Raw genomic sequence first — 23,842 nt, 5'->3', positions numbered from 1 at the left:
ATGATAATAAACCTGAGTCTTATTCTAATTCTGATAAATGATTTAGATAATGGAATTGATATAAAGTTTGTAGACAATATGAAAATAGGTGGAGCAGCAGGTCATTTTGAGGAAGTAGAGAGGATACAGGAGGATTTAGACAGATTAGGAGAATGGGCAAATAAATAGCAGATGGAATACTGTGTCGGGAAGTGTATGGTCGTGCATTTGGTGGAAAAAATGAAAGGATAGACGTATTTTCTTTTTGGAGAGAAAATACAAAACACTGAGGCACAAATGGACTTTGGAGTCCATGAATAGGATTCCCTAAAAGTTAATTTGCAGGCTGAGTTGGGTGGTGAGGAAGGCAAATGCGATGTTAGTATTCATTGAAGAAGGACTAAAATATAAAAGCAAGGATGTAATGTTGAGACTTTATGAAGCAATGGTGAGGCCTCACTTGGAGTATTGTGGGCCATTTGGGCCCCTTATCTTAGAAAGGATGTGCTGAATCTAGAGAGGGTTTAAAGTAGGTTTATGAAAAAGATTCCATGATTGAATGGCTTGCCATATGAAGAGCATTTGATGGCTCTTGGCTTTGTATTCACTCGAATTCAGAGGAATGAGGAGAGACCTAATTGAAACCTATTGAATGGTGAAAGGCCTCAATAGAGTGTATGTGGAGAGGATGATTCCTATGGTGGGAGAATCTATGATTGGAGGACGCAGCCTCAGAATAGAGGGGCATCATTATAGAATGGAGATGAGGAGGAATTTCTTTAGCCAGAGAGGGATGAGTCTGTGGAATACTTTGCCACAGGCATCTGTGGAGGCCAAGTCTTTGTGTATATTTAAGGCAGAGGTTGATTGGCCAGAGCATGAAGGGATGGGGGAGAGGCAGGAGACTGGGGCTGAGGAAAATTGGATCAGCCATGATGAAATGGTGGAGCAGGTTCCTTGGGCCAAATGTTCTAATCCTGCTCCTATATCTTATGTTTTTATGGAATGATACTAGCATGGATAAAACATTAGCTGATGGGCAAAGGCAAAGAGTGGGAATAAAGAGAGCCATTTCTGGATAGCTGCCTGTGACTAATGGTGTTCCACAGGGGTCTGCGTTTGGGCTGCTTTTTAACATTGTACGTCAATGATTTGTATGGTATAATGGATAGGTTTATGGCGATGTTTGAGGATGATACGAAGATAGGTGGAGGAGCAGGTAGTTTTGAGGAAGTAGAGAGGCTAAAGAAGGAGTTAGACAGATTAGAAGAATAGGCAAAGAAGTGGCAGATGGAAGACAGTGTCAGAAAGTATATGGCCATGCACTTATGGTACAAGAAGTAAAAGTGTAGGCTATTTCTAAATGGAGAGAAAATTGAAAATTCGGAGGTGCAAAGGGACTTGGCAGATCTCATGAAGGATTCCCTGAAGTTTAAGTTGCAGGCTGAGTTGGTGGTGAGGAAGGCAAATACAATATTAACATTAATTTTGAAAGAGCTACAATATAAAGCAAAGATGTAACATTGATGCTTTATAAAGAACTGGTAAGGCCTCGCTTGTAGTATTGTGGGCAATTTTGGGCCCTTATTTAAGAAAGGATGTATTAACAGTGGTGAGGTTTCAAAGGAGGTCCGAGAGAATGATTCTATGAATGAAAGGGTTACCATATGAGGTCTGATAAATGGCTCTGGACCTATAATCACTAGAATTAAGAAAAATGAGGGAAGACCTCATTGAGGCCTATCGAATGTTAAAAGGCAGAGTGGATGTGGAGAGGATGGTTCCTATGGTGGGAGAGTCTAAGACCAGAGGACCCAGCCTCAGGATATGGGACGTCTGCTTAGAACAGAGATGCAAAGGAACAGAGAGTGGTGAATCTGTGGAATTTATTATCGCAGGCAGCTGCGGAGTTCAAGTCATTGGGTATATTTTAGGCAGAGGTTGATAGATTCATGATTAGTCAGGGGATGCAGGGAGAAGGCAGGAGATTGGGGCTGAGAGGGAAATGGATCAACCATGATGAAATGGTGGAGCAGACTCACTGGGCCAAATGGACTAATTCTGCTCCTATATCTTATGGTCTTAAAAGTGGTCACTGTGCTGCTATGCTGAACTATGATTAGGATTGTGATAGTTGGTTCAAGAACTGAATGGTTGAAGCTGTTTTTGAACCTGATGGCATGGGACCTCAGTCTTCTGTATCTGCTGCCCAATGGTAGCTGTGAGATGTTGGGATGGACTGGATGGTGGGAAATTTTGATGATGAAAGATGCCTTCTTTAGTCGCTGCTTCCTGTAGAATCTACCGCTGGTGGGGAAGGATGTTTCACAGGGCGTATTGGGCTGAGTCCCTTATCCTCTGCAGCTTCTTACGTCCCTGCACATTCAAATTTCCATACCAGACCATGATGCACCAGAGAGATTAATTTCAGCAGTACATCTGTGAGGGTTTGCTAGAGTGTTTGGCGAATAATGAACCTCCTTGAACTTCTAAGAATGTAAAGACTTTGGTGCCTACTTTGCACTGAAATTGACCATTTTTGCTTTTATTATATTTCTCTTGTACAAAATTGTATGTAACACCCTGGGAAAGGCTTCACTGGTAATATAATGGTCTTTCTGAAGCAGCATTTGGGTTATGGTTAGAGATAACAGGTGCTTTGGAATGTGAGCTGGGTCCTTTGTTCAGCAGGAGATGAAGAGAGAAGACATTGGAGGGAACTGTTCTTAGGATAAGAGCACAAAAACATGAGAAATAGGAGCAGGAGTAGGCCATCTATCCTGTCGAGCCTTGCTCCGCCATTCAATAAGAACATGGCTGATCTGGCCATGGACTCATCTCCACCTACCTGCCTTTTTCCCATAGCCCTTAATTCCCCTACTATGCAAAAATCTATTCAGCCTTGTCTTAAATATATTTGCTGAGGTAGCCTCCACTGCTTAATTGGGCAGAAAATTCCACAGATCCACCAGTCTCTGGGGAAAAGCAGTTCCTCCTCATCTCCATCCTAAATCTACTCCCCCCAAATCTTGAGGCTATATTCTCTAGTTCTAGTCTCACCTATCAATGGAAACAACTTTCCTGCCTCTGTCTCATCTATCCCTTTCATAATTTTATATGTTTCTATAAGATCTCCTTTCATTCTTTTAAATTCCGGTGAGTACAGTCCCAGGTGACTCAATCTCTCCTCATAGTCTACCACCCTCTTCTCCGGAAGCAACCTGGTGAACTTCCTTTGCATTGCCTCCAAAGCCAGTATATCCTCCCACAAGTAAGGAGACCAGAACAGCATGTGGCCTCACCAGTACCCTGTGTAGTTGCATCATAACCTCCCTGCTCTTGAATTCAATCCCTCTAGCAATGAAGGCCAACATTCCATTTGCCTTCTTGATAGACTGCTGCACCTGTAAACCAACCTTTTGTGATTCATGCACAAGCACTCCCAAGTCCCTCTGTAAACACAAAGTACACTGCAGATGCTGTGGTCAAATCAAGATGTACAAAAAAGCTGGATGAACTCAGCAGGTCGGGCAGCATCCATTGAAAGAAACAGTCAATGTTTCGGGTCGAGACGAAGGGTCTCGACCTGAAACGTCGACTGCTTCTTTCAACGGATGCTGCCCGACCTGCTGAGTTCATCCAGCTTTTTTGTACGTCCCAAGTCCCTCTGCACAGCAACATGCTGCGATTTGTTACCATTACCACGACCCGGTGGGGAGATCGTGATTCGATGGAGCCAGGCAGTGAGATTGACTGAGGATCGGTGAATTGAGCTCCAACTGGTGCACATTTATTTGACTGTTTAATTTTAATCGGCCCTTTTTGGTTTTTCTCTTTCTTTTGAGATTCATAAATATAATTACTTTAATCATATGCAGTGTGCTATCTGTTATTTCATGCACTGAGTTGTAACAGGGTAGCGTATTGCACAGCGTCCACACAAGCCGGAGTTCAGGAGGCGGGGAGAGCCATCTCAATCTCGCGGCTTTGGTGGGACCAGAGTCAGACTTATGCAGTCAAGGAAAGGTTTCATGTACTTACGTTATAAATAATATGGTTTTCTAATGAATGCTGCTTATCTGATGTTACGTGCCTGTGATGCTACTGCAGGTAAGTTTTTTACTGCACCTGTGCAGTCATGTCCTTGTGCTTATTAGAATAAACTCGACTTTGACTTTGATTACAGCCTTCCAGACTTAACAATGAACTCTCCGACTTTAGGGAACTTCCCATTTCTTTTGGCCCTGACATCATGTTGGATTGGACTTTCTATTCCTGCTAGAATATTCAGGTTTGCTGGGCATGTCCCTCAACCTTGATATTAACACCCAAAGGTGGCACAGTGTCACAGCAGGCAGAGCCACTTTCTCGCCGTGCTGGAGGCCCGAGTTCAATCCTGACCTCGGCTGATGTCTATGTGGAGGCTGCCAGTTTGCCCTGTGATCAAGTGGGTTTCCTTTAGGGGCTCAGGTCTCCACAAGTATCCAAAGATGCATGGGTTGGTGATTAATTGGCTGCTTTAAGTTCCACCCCGCCCTCCTCGGTTTGTGGGTGAGTGATAGACTGTGGGAGGGGGTGGTTGATGGGAGCATGGGGAGAATAATAATGGGATTTGTGTAAATGGTTGTTAGCTGGTCAGTGTGGATTGGTGGGGAGAAGGTCCTGTTTCTGTGCTGTGTGGCTGATTCTCTGTAACGTGTTTCAAAATGCACCCTCCAGCATTTTGTGTGTGTTGCATCAGGTTCAAGAACAGCTAATTCCCTTCAGCCATTTGATTCTTGAACCAAACAGCAAAACAGTAACTTCTGAAGGTTAACAACACTATCAGCACTTTGATTAATTGGCACTAAAATGGACTGTCCATTGCATCTCTGCATACATATAAGATAAGATAAAACTTTATCCATAAGGAGTTTATTGTTGCAAGCTTGTCCTGTCAGAAGATGTACTTTAAAATACAAAATGTAAGCAGTGAGGTACGAAGAAGAATCCAAAACGTGCATTAAAAAGTAATAATGCAAAATACTGATGTGACAGTGAAACCGTATACTTATATACTTAAAGAGGAGGAGTTATAGAGTATTAACCACTTATAAATGACTTTTAGTTGACTTATCATCTGTATTCCGGTCATGATTAACACCCCCCCCCCCACTACCCCCCCCCCCCCCCCCACCGTCGGCCGGTCCGCAAGAATACTGTCAATATTAAACCGGTCCGTGGTGCAAAGAAAGGTTGGTGACCCCTGTATAAAACCATTGCAACACACCAATATCACTGAATCAATGGAGCCCCTGCAACAAGACAGTCCCATCGAGGGGTGATGGGAGACAGCGATACTCAAAGGGGGTTTCTTATGTCCAGTCTATTCCACAATTTAGTTTTTGTGGCTCTCAGCACTTGATTCTGTCCTGCTTGCTCATGTTTTTTTCACTCAAAAATATTCAACGTGCTTGTCTTTAAGTGCAGGGTGCTTGGACTCAAGGTGCCGAAGCAGTTTTGAGCGCTTCATTGTCTCATTAGACAGCAACCGGGCCCGAACTCCAGCCTCCCACCTGCCCGCCACCAGACGCCTTGGCCAGGTGCGGCTGGTTGTGGGCGGGGTGAGAGGACAAATAAGGTCCGGAGGTCCCTGTGCCGGGGCCGTGGCAGTTGCAGTCCTGAGAGAGTGACTGACTGAGAGAGGAGTGCGAGCCCCCCCGTAGGTAGGTAGGATCTATTGGTCGACATAAGTTTGTCTCGAGGGATGACTTTCAGTAGATCGCAGCGAGGTAGCTGCTCTGTTACTGAAGGAACCCTGAGCCCGAATTAGGTTGTCTGCGAATATGTTAGCACTGGATTCCCCACGAACATTCGGTGTGGTAAACAGGTTCAGAGGCAGTGCCCATCCGTCCGTGCTCCAGGCCAGTTGCAACGGCACCTCCCGCCGGCTGTGCGAGGCGGCCAGTTACCCGAGGCCAACCAGTGATCTCTGGCACGAATGTATCACTGATTTTAGGTGACTGATGACCTCGCGTGCATTCAAGTGCAACAGTGGGCGTGACAGGGAATGAGGAAAGGAGCAGCTGACTTATATTGTTTCATATCGCCAAATCATATCGTTTCCTCATGGTCCAGTGGTTGGGGACCACTTATTTTATATGTTCATACGAGGAAAATACGCGCTGTGTGTTTAATATTAAATTCGTTAGATAAACTCTTTTAGAAACAAAATTCAGTATATTAGCCACTTTTCAGTGACTTCTAGTTGACTTATCATCTATATTTCTGTCGTGATTAACACACCTCCCCCCCCCCCCCCCCCCCCCGTCGGCCGGTCCGCAAGAATACTGTCAATATTAAACTGGTCCACGGTGCAAAAAAGGTTGGTGACCCCTGTTACCGCCACAGGGAGAAAGTGGTGCACCTCAGTGGAATCAGTCTGTTACCAAAGTTGCTTCTCTGTTTATCCAGTGTGTCACGGAGGGGGTGAGGGGGATTGTCCAAAATGCTGCGTACCTTCTGCAGCATCCTCCTTTCAGACACCACCGCCAGGGAATCCAGTTCCACCCCCAGAACAGAACTGGCCTTCCTCACGATCTTATCGATCTTCTTGGCATCAGCTGCTCTCCCCCTACTGCCGCAGCAGACTATAGCAGAGAATAGACTTGTGCATCTGACAATAAACTCGATTTTGCCTTTGACTTTAACTTTACCAAATCCTTAGGCAGTACATTTGAGATTCCAGTCACAATATAGGTGAGGGGTGGAGTATAGGAAATGATGGCGCCTAACGGTGACTCCTTTGCTTGCATCTTTGGAAACAGCTCTATTTCCATCTTTAATATCTCTATTTTTCCCTTTCAGGGTTCTTTTGAAGACCCTGACCTGGAGTTACACACTAACTTCAGTTCTTTGTGGGAATGGGATCCGCCCTCAGGATCCCATGACCATCCACTATTCGACATATCAAGGATGCAGCCTAGGAGACTAGTGCACCTCCGGGGTACCGGAATTTCATGGCTTTGGAGGCGTGCGAACTTGAGGTCGGTGCCTCTGCAGGAATCGGTGTGTTGTGGTAGATGGAAGATGTAAAGCAGCTAGCTAGCTGCTAGCTGTGTGCTCAGAGACATATAACATATAACAATTACAGCACGGAAACAGGCCATCTCGACCCTTCTAGTCCGTGCTGAACACTTACTCTCACTTAGTCTCACTGACCTGCACTCAGCCCATAACCCTCCATTCCTTTCCTGTCCATGTACAAATCTATTTTTTTTAAATGACAATATCGAACCTGCCTCCACCACTTCTACTGGAAGCTCGTTCCACACAGCTACCGCTCTCTGAGTAAAGAAGTTCCCCCTCATGTTAGCCCTAAACTTTTGCCCCTAACTCTCAACTCATGTCCTCTTGTTTGAATCTCCCCTACTCTCAATGGAAAAAGCCTATCCATGTCAACTCTATCTATCCCCCTCATAATTTTAAATACCTCTATCAAGTTTGAACCAGTTAGGTCTTTATTCTTTGGAGTGTAGAAGGTTGTAATTCGGTGACCAGAACTGTACACAGTACTCCAAATTCGGCCTCACCAATGCCTTGTGCAATTTTAACATTACATCCCAACTCCTAATACTCAATGCTCTGATTTATAAAGGCCAGCATACCAAAAGCTTTCTTCACCACCCTATCCACATGAGATTCCACCTTCAGGGAACTATGAACCATTATTCCTAGATCACTCTGTTCTAGTGCATTCCTCAATGCCCTACCATTTACCATGTATGTCCTATTTTGATTATTCCTACCAAAATGTACACCTCACACTTATCAGCATTAAACTCCATCTGCCATCTTTCAGCCCACTCTTCTAACTGGCCTAGATCTCTCTGCAAGCTTTGAAAACCTACTTCATTATCCACAACGACACCTACCTTAGTATCATCTGCATACTTACTAATCCAATTTACCACCCCATCATCCAGATCATTAACGTATATGACAAACAACAATGGACCCAGTACAGATCCCTGAGGCACACCACTAGTCACCAGCCTCCAACCTGACCAACAGTTATCCACCACTACTCTCTGGCACCTCCCATCCAGCCACTGTTGAATCCATTTTACTATATTAATACCTAACGATTGAAGCCCCTTAACTAACCTTCCATGCAGAACCTTGTCAAAGGCCTTACTGAAGTCCATATAGATAACATCCACTGCTTTATCCTTGTCAACTTTCCTAGTAACCTTTTCAAAATATTCAATAATATTTGTCAAACATTACCTTCCACGCACAAATCCATGTTGACTGTTCCTAATCAGACCCTGTCTATCCAGATAATTATATATACAATCTCTAAGAATACTTTCCATTAATTTACCCACCACTGACGTCAAACTTACAGGCCGATAATTGCTAGGTTTACTCTTAGAACCCTTTTTAAACAATGGAACCACATGAGCAATATGCCAATCTTCCGGCACATTCCCCGTTTCTAATGACATTTGAAATATTTCTATCAGAGCCCTTGATATTTCTATACTAACTTCCCTCAAGGTCCTAGTGAATATCCTGTCAGGACCCGGAGACTTATCCACTTTTATATTCTTTAAAAGCGCCAGTACTTTCTCTTCTTTAATCATCATAGTTTCATAGAACATAGAATAGTACAGCACATTACAGGCCCTTCAGCCCACAATGTTGTGCTGACCCTCAAACCCTGCCTCCCATATAACCCCCCACCTTAAATTCCTCCATATACCTGTCTAGTAGTCTCTTAAACTAATGTATCTGCCTCCACCACTGACTCAGGCAGTGCATTCCATGCACCAACCACTCTCTGAGTGAAAAACCTTCCTCTAATATCCCCCTTGAACTTCCCTCCCCTTACCTTAAAGCCATGTCCTCTTGTACTGAGCAGTGGTGCCCTGGGGAAGAGGCGCTGGCTGTCCACTCTGTCTATTCCTCTTAATATCTTGTACAACTCTATCATGTCTCCTCTCATCCTCCTTCTCTCCAAAGAGTAAAGCCCTAGCTCCCTTAACCTCTGATCATAATCCACACTCTCTAAACCAGGCAGCATCCTGGTAAATCTCCTCTGTACCCTTTCTAATGCTTCCACATCCTTCCTATAATGAGGTGACCAGAACTGGACACAATACTTCAAGTGTGGCCTGACCAGAGTTTTATCCAGCTGCATCATTACATCATGTCTCTTAAACTCTATCCTTCGACTTATGAAAGCTAACACCCCATAAGCTTTCTTAACTACCCTATCTACCTGTGAGGCAACTTTCAGGGATCTGTGGACATGTACCCCCAGATCCCTCTGCTCCTCCACACTACCAAGTATCCTGCCATTTACTTTGTACTCTGCCTCGGAGTTTGTCCTTCCAAAGTGTACCACCTCACACTTCTCCGGGTTGAACTCCATCTGCCACTTCTCAACCCACTTCTGCATCCTATCAATGTCTCTCTGCAATCTTCGACAATCCTCTACACTATTTACAACACCTTTGTGTCGTCTGCAAACCTGCCAACTCACCCTTCTACCCCCACATCCAGGTCGTTAATAAAAATCACGAAAAGTAGAGGTCCCAGAACAGATCATTATGGGAAACCACTAGTCACAACCCTCCAATCTGAATGTACTCCCTCCACCACAACCCTCTGCCTTCTGTAGGCAAGCCAATTCTGAATCCACCTGGCCAAACTTCCCTGGATCCCTGACTTTCTGAATAAGCCTACCATGTGGAACCTTGTCAAATACCTTACTAAAATCCATGTAGATCACATCCACTGCACTACCCTCATCTATATGCCTGGTCACCTCCTCAAAGAACTCTATCAGGCTTGTTAGGCACGATCTGCCCTTCACAAAGTCATACTGACTGTCCCTGATCAGACCATGATTTTCTAAATGCCCATAGATCCTATCTCTAAGAATCTTTCCCAACAGCTTTCCCACCACAGACGTAAGGCTCACTGGTCTATAATTACCTGGACTATCCCTACTACCTTTTTTGAACAAGGGGACAACATTCGCCTCCCTCCAATCCTCCAGTACCAATCCCATGGACAACGAGGACATAAAGATCCTAGCCAGAGGCTCAGCAATCTCTTCCTTTGCCTCATGGAGCAGCCTGGGGAATATTCTGTCAGGCCCCGGGGACTTATCCGTCCTAATGTATTTTAACAACTCCAACACCTCCTCTCCCTTAATATCAACATGCTCCAGGACATCTACCTCATTCATATTATCCTCACTGTCATCAAGTTCCCTCTCAGTGGTGAATACCGAAGAGAAGTATTCATTGAGGACCTCGCTCACTTCCACAGCCTCCAGGCACATCTTCCCACCTTTATCTCTAATCGGTCCTACCTTCACTCCTGTCATCCTTTTGTTCTTCACATAATTGAAGAATGCCTTGGGGTTTTCCTTTACCCTACTCACCAAGGCCTTCTCATGCCCCCTTCTTGCTCTTCTCAGCCCCTTCTTATGCTCCTTTCTTGCTACCCTATATTCCTCAATAGACCCATCTGATCCCTGCTTCCTAAACCTCATGTATGCTGCCTTCTTCCACCTGACTAGATTTTCCACTTCACTAGTCACCCATGGTTCCTTCACCCTACCATTCTTTATCTTCCTCACCGAGACAAATTTATCCCTAGCATCCTGCAAGGTATCCCTAAACATCGACCACATGTCCATAGTACATTTCCCTGCAAAAACATCATCCCAATTCACACCTGCAAGTTCCAGCCTTATAGCCTCATAATTTGCCCTTCCCCAATTACAAATTTTCCTGTCCTCTCTGATTCTATCCTTTTCCATGATAATGTTAAAGGCCAGGGAGCAGTGATCACTGCCCCCCAGATGCTCACCCACTGACATATCTGTGACCTGACCCGATTCGTTACCTAATACTAGAGCAAGTATGGCATTCCCCCTAGTTGGCCTGTCAACATACTGTGACAGGAATCCATCCTGGACACACTTAACAAACTCTGCCCCATCTAAACCATTGGAACTAATCAGGTGCCAATCAATATTAGGGAAGCTAAAGTCACCCATGATAACAACCCTGTTATTTTGGCACCTTTCCAAAATCTGCCTCCCAATCTGCTCCTCGGTATCTCTGCTGCCACCAGGGGGCCTATAGAATACCCCCAGTAGAGTAACTGCTCCCTCCTTGTTCCTCACTTCCACCCATACTGACTCAAAAGAGGATCCTGCTACATTACCCACCCTTTCTGCAGCTGTAATAGTATCCCTGACCAGTAATGCCACCCCTCCTCCCCTTTTAAAGCACTGAAATCCAGGAATATTGAGAACCCATTCCTGCCCTGGTGCCAGCCAAGTCTCCGTAATGGCCACTACATCATAATTCCATGTATGTATCCAAGCTCTCAGTTCATCACCTTTGTTCCTGAAGCTTCTTGCATTGAAGTACACACACTTTAGCCCTTCTACCTTACTACGTTTACACTCTTTATTCTGCTTCTCTTTCCTCAAAGCCTCTCTATATGTTAGATCTGGCTTTACTCCATGCACTTCTTTCACTGCTCTATCGCTCTGGGTCCCATCCCCCTTGCAAATTAGTTTAAACCCCCCTGAACCATGCTAGCAAACCTACCTGCAAGGATATTTCTCCCCCTTGTATATATTATAATATTGTCATATACAATATGTACGTAATATTTTTACATAACTTCCCTACTTGTTTCCCTTACCTTACACAATTCAATATCCTTCTCCTTAGTGAATACTGAAGAAAAGAAATTGTTCAAAATCTCCCCCATCTCTTTTGGCTCCACACATAGATGTCCACTCTGATTCTCTAAGGGGCCAATTTTATCCCTCACTAAGACCTGAGTTCTTTGGGCACAGAGCTCGGAAAAAGTGATGCAACAGACTTTTAACATCGTAAATCAGCAGGTTGTTTGTTATCTCTCCCTGTTTGCTGTGAAATGGGAACACCTCTTTTTCCCTTATTAGGGGGGGAGAGAGAGAGAGAGAGAGGGAGAGAGAGAGAGAGCCTGTGGTATGTCGAATGCCGGGTGAACGAGTAGACTTTGGAGTACTGCGTCTGTGTCTTTATTGATGCTTTGCTGCATGCTTGAGCACTCGGTAGGGGGTGCCGATGCTTTTTTGCTGGGTGGGGGGGTCGTTGCTTTGCTGCTGCTTATGTATGGGAAGGGGAGCTGGGGGGGTCTTTGGGGTTCTAACATTTAACTGTCATTCATTCTTTGGGGCACTCCTTTGTTTTCGTGGATGTTTACGAAGAAAAAGTATTTCAGGATGTATTTTGTATACGTTTCTCTGATGTTAACTGTACCTTTGAAAAAAAACTTCTGGTTTTTCTGGTGACGTCATCGTCGAGAATGGCAGCTTAAGTCACTAGCTCCTCTGGAAAAATGCGTATTAAGCCCTGTTAACCCATCAAATATAGTATTTTTTGAAAAATATTTGACCTGAAAAGAGGGGCAGGAATGGGGAAAAGAATGGAAATAAGAAAAGCGACACTGTGGAGCCTGCTGCCGAGAGGAGTGCAGCGAGCGGCTCTCCTACCCGACTGCGTGCTAGCGATGTGGATGCTGGCCTCATTCAGGTGAAGCGGTGAATATGATCGAAATCCTGAAAGAGATAAGGGAGTTCCAGAAAGAAATAAAGCAGCAGCTACATGATATTAAGTCAGAACTCGCCAATGTCAATTGAAAAATAGCGGTGGCAGAGATTCGAATTGAGAAGGTGGAAGATCGTGTTCAAAACGTTGAACGAATACTGAGTAAGACGATAAAAATATTACATCACCAAGAAGGTAAACTGCTTGACCTGGAGTGAAGATCACGACGGCAAAATATCAGCATCTACAATGTTCCCGAAGGAGCGGAGGGCTCGTCTATGACGGAGTTTGTTGGAAAGTTGCTGCGGGACACGCTGGAGCTTCCCTCAACTATGGAGCTGGAAATTGAGAGGACGCATCACATGTCAGTCCCGAAGTCTACCCAAGATAAGCCACGTTCAATAATAATTAATTTCCTTCGGTACAGCACCAAGGCGGAGATTCTACAAAGGGCCTGGGGTAAAAAGAGAGTGTTTTTAGATGATAAAGTAATATATTTTGACCAAGATTACCCCCCCCCCCCGCGATCCTGCAGAAACGTAAAGAATACTCTGAAGTAAAGCGAGTACTATAACAAAAAAAGATTAGATTTCATCTCCGTACCCTGCTAAACTTCGAGTGTTTTATGGAGACGGGACGCGGTTGTACCAGATAGTGGAAGAAGCAACTACAAATATGAAGGCCAGAGGGTCGCCCGTCAGCGTGATCAAACTGAGAGAAAGCCTGGCAGAGGAATTATCCTGCTCTGCTTGGGAAATAGTGCGAGAATTGAGAAGGCAGGAGACGGAAGGAGGTCGAGAAAAGTATATCAGGAAGAGACTGGGAGTTTCCCAAAGACAGTTCTCACCCCCTTCAGAAGAGCCATAAGGTTCGGCTAACTTTAAAAATGTTGAGAAGCTAAATGGAAGCAAAAGTAGATGGTAATATACCTATCTCAACAAAATACTTATTATAATGTGGATTTTATATTACTTAGTTGTTATTCTTTATTCGCACACTTACTCCTTTTTCCCCACCAAAATGAGAATATATATATGTGTGTGTATGTATGTAATATATATATGTGTGTGTGTGTGTGTATATATATATATATATATATAGGAGGATTACACAGGGAAGACTTTTCTGTGTAATGGATTTGTTCACTGACTTTTATGAATACTGCAATGGGGACCCTCAACTCACAAGTAGGAGGGGTTATCCCTCACAGCTAGACATTTCCTCTAGCTCAACACAGGGTCATCTACTAGAGACCTCAGCCTTGGAATCACACGTCTGTTGCCATTTGTGTTATTATTTGCGTTTCTTGGTTCTTATTTGTGCAGGGAGTAGATCGATTACGGTAAGTTTTATTCTAATTTCAATGATACATTGACAGATAAATACAGATGACTAAGGACAAAGTAAAATTCATTACTTTTAATGTAAATAACATAAGAACATAAGAGATAGGAGCAGGAGTAGGCCAATTGGCCCCTCAAGCCTGCTCCGCCATTCAACAAGATTATGGCTGATCCAATCTTAACTCTAGTTTTCACCGAATCCCACAAGGCAACAGTGCTAACCAACAGGGCACCATGCCGCCCATTTTATTTTATTATTCATCCCGCCCAAACCCATGTGATCACCCGGGGAAAAAAAACCGAGTTGCCAATTGAGGAGAAAAAATCTGGAAAATTCCTCTCCGACCCATCCAGGCTATCGAAAACTGGTCCAGGAGATCACATGGCTGATCTAAACCTAGCCTCATGTCCACTTACCTGCTCACTCACCGTATCCCTAATGCCATTTTTATCCAGGAAAATGTCTTATCTCCGTTTTGAATTTATTGAGTGTAGTAGCTTCCACAGCTCTCTGGGGCAGTAAATTCCACAGCCCCACTACCCTCTGAGTGAAGAAATTTCTCCGCATCTCAGTCCTGGAACGGCATCCCCTTATTTTAAGATTATGCCCCCTAGTCCTAGTTTCACCCATCATTGGGAACATTCTCCCCGCATCCACCCGATCAAGCCCCTTCACAATCTTATATGTTTCAATAAGATCGCCTCTCATTCTTCGGAACTCCAATGAGTAGAGTCCCAATCTACTCAGCCTCTCATCATACATCAACCCACCCATCCCCGGAATTAACCTAGTGAACCTTCTCTGCACTGCCTCGAGAGCCAGTATGTCCTTTCTTAAATATGGACACCAGAACTGCACGCAGTACTCCAGGTGTGGTCTCACCAATACCTGGTACAACTGCAGTAAGACCTCCCTGTTCTTATACTCCATCCCCCTAGCAATAAAAGCCAGCATTCCGTTGGCCTTCTTGACCACCTGCTGCACTTGCATACTAACTTTTTGTGTTTCCTGCACCAGGACCCCCAGATCCCTTTGCACAGAAGCACTTTCCAGTTTCTCTCCAGTTAGATAATAACTTGCTCTATTATTTTTCCTGCCAAAGTGCAAGACCTCACACTTGTCAATATTATATTTCATCTGCCAAATGTCTGCCCAATCACTCAGCCTATCTATGTCTCCCTGCAGGGTTTCAATGTCCTCCGCACTCATTACGCTCCCTCCCATCTTTGTGTCATCAGCAAACTTCGATACGTTGCACTTAGTCCCTTTCTCCAAATCATTAATATAGATTGTAAAGAGTTGGGGTCCCAACACCGACCCCTGCGGAACACCACTAGTCACCAACTACCAGTCTGAGAATAAACCATTTATCCCAACTCTCTGTTTTCTGTTAGAAAGCCAATCCTCCACCCATGCCAGAATATTATCCCCAATCCCATGATTTTTTACTTTAAGTAATAATCTTTGGTGTGGCACCTTGTCAAATGCCTTTTGGAAGTCCAAATACACCACATCCACTGGTTCCCCTTTATCTACCCTATATGTTATGTCCTCAAAGAACTCCAACAAATTTGTCAAACATGACTTCCCTTTTGTAAAGCGATGCTGACTTTGTCCTATTAAGCTATGTTTATCCAAATGCCCTGTTACTGTTTCCTTAATTATCGATTCCAACGTTTTGCCAACCACTGATGTTAGGCTAACTGGCCTATAATTCTCAGCCTTCTGTCTATTGCCCTTTTTAAATAAAGGAGTTACATTAGCATTTTTCCAATCTGCCGGAACCATTGCTGAGTCCAGCGAGTTTTGAAAAATTATCACTAATGCATCCACAATCCCGACCGCCACTTCCCTTAAGACCCTAGGATGCAAGCCATCCGGTCCAGGGAATTTATCCACCTTCAGTCCCATTAATTTATCAAGTACCATTTCCTTGGTGATTTGAATCGTAGTTAGCTTCACTCCCCCTAGAGCCCCCTGTTTATCCAGTGTTGGGATATTTTGAGTGTCCTCTACTGTAAAAACTGATACAAAATATTTGTTCAGCGTTTCCGCCATCTCCAAGTCCCCTACCATTAATTTCCCGGTCTCATCTTCTAGGGGACCAACATTTACTTTAGCCACCCTTTTTCTTTTTATGTAACTATAAAAACTCTTATTATCTGCTTTTATGTTTTTCGCCAATTTACTTTCATAATCTATCTTCCCCTTCTTAATCAATCTTTTTGTTATTTGCTGCTGATCTTTAAAAGCTTCTCGAACTTCAATCTTCCCACTAGATTTAGCTACCTTATATAACTTTCTTTTTAGTCGTATACTTTGCTTTATTTCTTTACTTAGCCACGGATAACTATTTTTTCTTTTACACCCTTTTTTCTTCAGTGGAATATATTTTTCTTGCTAGTTGTAAAATAACTCCTTAAATATACACCACTGATCAAGTACCGATCTACCCTTTAATCTATTTTCCCAATCCATCTTAAGCAATTCCGCTCTCATACCATCATAGTCTCCTTTATTTAAGCTCAGTACGCTTGTTTGAGATCCAACCCTCTCATCCTCTAATTGAATATGGAATTCGACCATGTTATGGTCACTCATTCCAAGGGGATCCTTTACTAGGACATTTTGTATTAGTCCTGTCTCATTACACAGGACCAGATCTAAGACTGCTTGCCCCCTTGTCGGCTCAGTAACGTATTGTTCAAGGAACCCATTCCGAATACACTCAATAAACTCTTCTTCAAGGCTGCCGTGTCCGACTTGATTAGTCCAGTCAATATGAAAGTTAAAATCCCCCATAATTATAGCTGTTCCCTTATTACAAGCCCCAACTATTTCCTGATTTATGCTCCGACCAACTGAGTTACAGCTGTTTGGAGGCCTATAGACTACTCCCACCACTGCTTTTTTCCCTTTACTATTTCTTATTTCTACCCAAATTATTTTGTTATCCTAATCCTTTGAGCCAATATCATTTCGCTTTATTGCAGTGATTTCTTGCTTTAGTAACATAGCCACCCCACCTCCTTTTCCTTCTTGCCTGTCTCTCCTAATTGTCGAATACCCTTGCATGTTTAATTCCCAGTCCTGGTCACCCTGCAGCCATGTTTCCGTAATTGCCACAATATCATAACCATTCGTAATTATTTGTACCGTCAACTCATCAATTTTATTCCTAATACTACGTGCATTCAAATAAAGGACTTTCAAATATGTTTGACACTTATTTCCTACCTTTTCCTTTTGTACAACTTTACGCTTATCTCCGTACATTCTTTCCCCTCCTGACACACTCTGTCTTCTCATTCCTCCACTTTTACCTACATCCATTACCTTCTCCATTGTCTTTTTAATTATTTGCTCTCTAGAATTCTCCCCCCCCCCCCCACTAGTTAGTTTAAAGACCTCTCTGCAGCCCTAGTTATATGATTCGCCAGGACACTAACCCCAGCCCGGTTCAGGTGAAGCCCGTCCCTCCAGAACTGTTCTCTCCTGTCCCAGTACTGGTGCCAGTGTCCCAAGAAACAAAACCCACTTCTCCCACACCAGTCTTTGAGCCACGCATTTAACTCCCTAATTTTATTTAACCTAGCCAAATTTGCTCGTGACTCAGGTAATAATCCAGAGATTATTACCCTTGAGGTTCTGTTTTTTAATTTGACCCCTAGCTGCTCATATTCCTGTAACAGAACCTTCTTCCTTGTCCTATCTATGTCATTAGTACCGACGTGTACTAAGAAAACTGGATCCTCCCCCTCCCACTGCAAGTTTCTCTCCAGCCCAGAAGAGATGTCCTTAACCCAGGCACCAGGCAGGCAACATAGCCTTCGGGACTCTTGCTCTCGGTTGCAGAGAACCCTATCTATCCCCCTGACGATACTGTCCCCTATTACTACAACATTTCTATTGACTCCCCCCTCTGGAATGGCCCCCCACTCCACGGTGCTATGGGCAGGTTGCTCATCCTCCCCACAGTCCCCGCTCCTGCCCTCACAGGGAGTTAAAGCCTCGAATCTGTTGGACAAGAGCAAGGCCTGCATCTCCTCCAGCTATTAAATCCAATCAAACGTAAGAGAATTTTATCCAAAATGAAAAAAGAACAAGCCCATGTAGTATTTTTACAGGAAACTCATTTAAGTGATAATGAGCATAAAAAACTAAAGAGAATGGGCTTCATTAATTTGTTTTTCTCCTCACATAAATCAGGACATAGGAGAGGAGTTGCTATTCTTATCTCAAGTAAGCTAACGTTTGAAAAAGTATTCAAAATAGAAGATAAAGAGGGCAGATATATTCTGGTAAGGGGGAATATAGATGGAAATTCAGTTACTCTATTGAATATATAAGCACCTCCGGGAAGTGATATTGGTTTCTTTCAGAAAATTACTGATATTATGGTAACGGAAACAGAAGGTCTCCTGATATGTGGGGGAGACTTAAATTTACAATTACAACCAAACTTAGACTCTTCCAATAGAAAAACCTATGAAACAAAATCTTTACATAAGAAAGTTAATACACATTTTGAGGATGTTGGTTTAATTGATATATGGAGGGATCTTTTCCCCGACAGAAGGGATTACACTCATTATTCTGCTCCCCATTCTGTATATACAAGAATAGACTATTTCATAACATTTGGAAAAGACAAAGACAAAATAAACACCTGTGGAATTGGGACAATAAATGTAAGTGACCATGCACCTATATATCTATCTGTTGATTTTGACCTACAACCAAAGAATACTATTTGGAAACTAAATTCAAGTCTATTCAATGATCCATACTTTAAGGAACAAATTAAAAAAGAAATTGGTCTCTACTTAGAACTTAATGATAATGGAGAGGTTTCACCTCCCATTTTATGGGATACTCTGAAGGTGGTCTTAAGAGGGAAAATTATAGCAATATCTTCATATAAGAAAAAATAAGGAATAAATCATTAGAGGAATTACAAAATAGGCTGAAGGAACTAGAGAAAAAACACAAATTGAATTTGGCACAGGATACATTTGGGGAAATTAAAAGAATTAGGAATGAAATTAATAGTTTGGCTATGCAAGAAATCAGGAAAAATTTAATGTTTCTGAAACAGAGATGCTATGAAAGTGGATCAAAATCTATGAAAATACTGGCATGGAAACTGAAAAAAAAAAGTAGCAGAAAATACAATTCATAGAATTAGGGACCCAAGAACGAAAATGATAAAAAATAAGCTAAGTGAAATTCAAGAAGCTTTTGAAGTGTTTTACAAAACTCTATATTCCAAAGTTCCAGGGGGAAGCATAACCCAAATTGACACCTTCTTGAATTCTCTAGAGTTACCCACTTTAAGCGAAGAACTAAGTAGAACGATGACTGCTGACATAACTGAAGTTGAATTAAAAGCTGCAATTTGAAGGCTTAAATTAAGCAAGTCACCAGGATCAGATGGGTATACGGCAGAGTGGTACAATTTAAAAATGAGTTAATTCCTGTTTTACTCCCCACACTGAACTGGGCTCTAAAAAAGGCACAAATGCCACCCAGTTGGAAGGAAGTGATAATCTCAGCTATACCAAAAGAAGGCAAGGATAAAATGGAATGCGGGTCATTTAGACCAATATCCATTCTTAATGTAGATTATAGATTATTTACCTCCATCATGGCCAAACGATTAGAGGAGTTTCTACCCATACTGATATGTAATGATCAGACAGGTTTTATACGACAATGCCAGACACAAGACAATATACGAAGGACACTTCACATTATGGATCATATACAAAAAAAATAAAATCAAGCAATAGTGATAAGTGTGGATGCTGAAAAAGCATTTGATTTGGTTAATTGGAATTTTCTTTACAGAGTTTTACATAGATTTGGTTTCCAAGACACAATTATTAAAACTATACAGACACTATATGACAATCCTACTGCTAGGATTAAAATCAATGGATATTTATCGAATAGTCTTACCCTAGAAAGGGGCACGAGACAGGGTTGTGCATGGTCACCATTACTCTTCGTGTTATATCTGGAACCATTAGCTCAATACATCAGACAAAATGAAGATATCAGGGGAATTACTATTAAAGGGACAGAGCATAAATTGGCTTGTTATGCAGATGACATTTTGATGTATCTAGGGCAACCAACATACTCTTTACCTAAATTGATGCAGTCCTTTGAACAATATGGTCAATTATCAGGATACAAGATCAGCATAGATAAAACCCAATTACTTTCATATTACTATAGCCCACCAAGAGAAATTGAAAGTCGATACCCCTGGGCATGGCACACAGAGTCTTTCAAATATTGGGCATCATTATGCCAAAAGATTTGGCAAAATTATCAGAATGTAATTATCAGCCTTTATATAAAAAAATTAAGGAAGATGTGGAAAGATGGAACCTGATTCCTTTTTTCAGTCTCAGTTCAAGGATTGAGTCTATTAAATTGAATATACTGCCCAGACTGTTATATCTCTTTCAGACCCTACCAATAGAGATGAATCAAAATCAATTCAATGAATGGAAAAAGATGTTATCAAGGTATATTTGGCAGGGTAAAAGGCCTAGAGTTCGTCTCAAAACTTTGCAATTAGCAAAGGAAAAGGGAGGATGGGGCCTACCTTCTCTTAGAGATTATTATTTTGCAGCACAGTTGAGAGCTGTGATATGTTGATGTAACCCATCATATGACGCTCAATGGAAAAACATTGAGGAGTGGGTACTTCCCATCCCCATACAAGCAACTTTGGCTGATAACAACCTGCAAAGGTACATAAATACTATTGATAACCCATGGGTGAAATTGACTCTTAAAATATGGAAAACTACTATAAAAGAATATAATCTAGAGAGAGATATTGCAATTCTTAAATGGTGTACATATGACTCGGATTTTACACCAAATAAATTGGATGCTAGATTTAAGGACTGGACAGCTAAAGGAATAACAGTTCTTTGCAACATAATGAAAGAAGGAACACTGTTCAGTTTTGAAATGCTTAAAGAGAAACACTTATTAGAAAAACAAGATTTCTATCGGTATTTACAGATGCGACAATATGTTAATAAGACGCTTAAAAATGTAACCAAGGCAAGTACATGCTTGATAGAGCTCTTTAGAAAAGCATTTAATTCAGATAATGGTAGTAGAATCATTTCAAACATATATAAGGGGTTGTCAAATCTTAAAACACATTGGACTTCATACATTAAAACAAAATGGGAGAAGGAAGGAGGGATAATTATATCTGAGGAAGAATGGACAACAATATGGAGGTATCAATAGAAGTGTACCAGTTCACAGAAATGGAGGGAGTTTGGATGGAAAAACGTAATAAGGTATTTTATTACACCCTCTCAGAAATCCCATTATGATAGTAACCTCCCTGTTTGCTGGAGAAATTGTGGAAATCAAAATGCAAATCATTATCATATTTTTGGGCTGCCCTGTTATCAAAAACTATTGGAGGGGAATACACAATGCCCTACAAGACATCTTTAAATGTGAAATACCCTTAGAGAGTAAGACCATATATTTTGGATATATACCTCAAGAATGGTTGAAAAAAGATAAATATTTAATGAATATACTGCTGTTGGCTGGTAAAAAGACTCCTACCAGGAAATGGTTATCACAGGAGAGCCCAACTTTAAGTACGTGGATGGAAATTACAATGGACATTTACAAAATGGAGAAGATAACAGCATCTGTTAATCATAAGCTGGAACAATTTGATTCATACTGGGAAAAATAGTTTAACTACATAATGCGTCATAGGCCTGATTTTATTCTCACAAATCAATGAATATGTTGTAAAAAAAGATTACTCCCTACTTGTACATAGTTTTCTCCTTTTGCTTGTTTTTTTTTCTTTCTGCTCTTTTCTATAAGTGTATACCTCAGATAAATACTTTGTGGAGATTTGTGATATATATGACAATATATGATATATATTTGTGATATATATGATATATATGTACAGTGTCTGAAATACATCTTATGGAAATGTTTGTTTGATGATGAACTTCAATAAAAAATAAATTACAAAAAAAAAGAAGAAAAAAACTTCTGATCCCCTCAGAAGTTCTTACTCCTCACCTTAAATGTGTGCCCTCTGGTCATAGATAGCTCTACCTTAGAGGGAGAATCCAATCTCTCTGTCTCCACTGTATCTGTGCCCCTCATTATGTTATATATCTCTATCAGGCTTCACCTCAACCTCCTCTGCTCCAAGAAGAACAAGCCCACACTATCTAATCTCTCCTCAGGACTGACAGAAGAACTGTGGAGTGTCCTCTAACATGGTTATCTTTGGAAATAAATGTCTGTACCACATTTTACACACAATGCTGTCCATGTTTTGATCCTGACTAGCAGGTCCACCATGGACTTGAGCACTATGTAAGGAAGGTTGTGTTATTATTCCTCCAACATGTTAATCAATCTGCCTTACCTCAGTATTGTATCTAACCTCCTCTAAATGTCCCGTTGGAGTGAAGCTTACCTACAGCAGCAAAGGGAAACCATTCAAGCTGCCTCTTCTTTTAACCAGAAGCAAGCCCACTCCAACGTCAGTCACTCGGGTGCAGGACGCACTTTGTTGCTGGATTATAAGACTCATGCAAACTTTGCAAAGCAGCTAACAGTTAGTGGTTATAAGCCGCTCCCTATAAGCATAAAGCCACTGACATTGAATCATTAACTTACCAAATCTAGTGGGATAGCTGAAACTGCAAAACAGCAGAAGGACAGGCAGAGAAAGCAGGAAACCATTCTGTCCGATGTCCAGCAAACAACGTGCTTCTGATGTGCATTTGTCTTCTTGTGCTTTAGGACTTTAGCCTCTGAGATGTTGACTTCAGCGAGAACTTTGGCACCTTTTCAGGAAGAAAACACGAATAAACGAAGATTGTACTTCTCCTTCCAGCTACTTTCAGATGTGAATTTGGGTAACTACCTCAGGCATTGTTTTGTGACATCACACTTGTACTGGTTGGATACTTCAAATTCCAGTACAGAAGTTTTGAGTTAACTACAAATATTCCTTTATCCTAACTTGAAGTCTTCTCATTTTATCTACCACTGATCCAGGGAAAAGTTCTCCTCCCCGTCTATTCTATCTATCCCCATCATAATTTTATACTGTATATCTCAACTATGACCCCTCCAAACCTCCTCTACACTGAGGAAAACAGTACCAGCCTATGCAATCTCTCATAGCTCAAGCTTTGCAATCCAGCAATATTCCTGTGAATCTTTGCTGCACCCTCTCTAGCTTAATCACACCTTCCTACAGCTGGGAAAGCAGAACTACTCACATTCCACACAACCAACGAACAACGTGTATGACTCTAGATTAGATTAGATTAGATTCAACTTTATTGTCATTGTGGCGAGTACAGATACAAAGCCAATGAAATGCAATTAGCATCTAACCAGAAGTGCAAAACAATAGTGTTATTTACAAAATAACTGTGAATAAAAAGTAAGTGCTACAACATACAAATATAAAAGTACTTAGACAGTACAATATGGGTGCAATACTGCTTAGCGCTGTGATGTGAGGTTCAGCAGGGTCACAGTCTCAGGCAAGAAGCCCTTCATGAGCCTGCTGGTGCGGGAGCAGAGGCTCCTGTAGTGCCTACCAGACAGGAGGAGAGTAAAAAGTCCATGGTTAGGGTGAGATGCATTCTTGATAATGCTTATCGCCCTGCCCAGGCAGCATTTATGGTAGATGTTCTCAATGGTGGGCAATTGGGTGCTGATAATCCATTGGGCAGTTTGAGTGCTTTGTGGTCCAATCCGGGACAATTCCCAAACCACACTGAGATGCAGTTGGTGAGTATGCTCTCAGTGGTACAGCAGTAAAAGTCCGTCAATATCCTGGGAGAGCTTTCTTGATGCCCCGC

General features: G+C 42.2%; 1 protein-coding gene across 1 annotated transcript in view; it reads right to left on the bottom strand.

Annotated features, from left to right (window-relative positions):
- Positions 1–22,803, bottom strand: part of LOC140727989 (meprin A subunit beta-like) — an 87,652-nt gene extending 64,849 nt beyond the window's left edge. Inside the window, exon 1 of the mRNA XM_073046060.1 lies at positions 22,641–22,803. Within this exon, the coding sequence (XP_072902161.1) occupies positions 22,641–22,706 (66 nt within the window). The 5' untranslated portion in view covers positions 22,707–22,803. The remainder of the gene's footprint in view (positions 1–22,640) is intronic.
- Positions 22,804–23,842: the final 1,039 nt, after the last annotated feature.

This window comes from Hemitrygon akajei, chromosome 1, assembly GCF_048418815.1.
Source record: "Hemitrygon akajei chromosome 1, sHemAka1.3, whole genome shotgun sequence".
NCBI classification, from domain to species: Eukaryota; Metazoa; Chordata; class Chondrichthyes; order Myliobatiformes; family Dasyatidae; genus Hemitrygon; species Hemitrygon akajei.
Note: the sequence above shows the minus strand (reverse complement) of the source record. Positions and strands in the feature narration are given on the sequence as shown.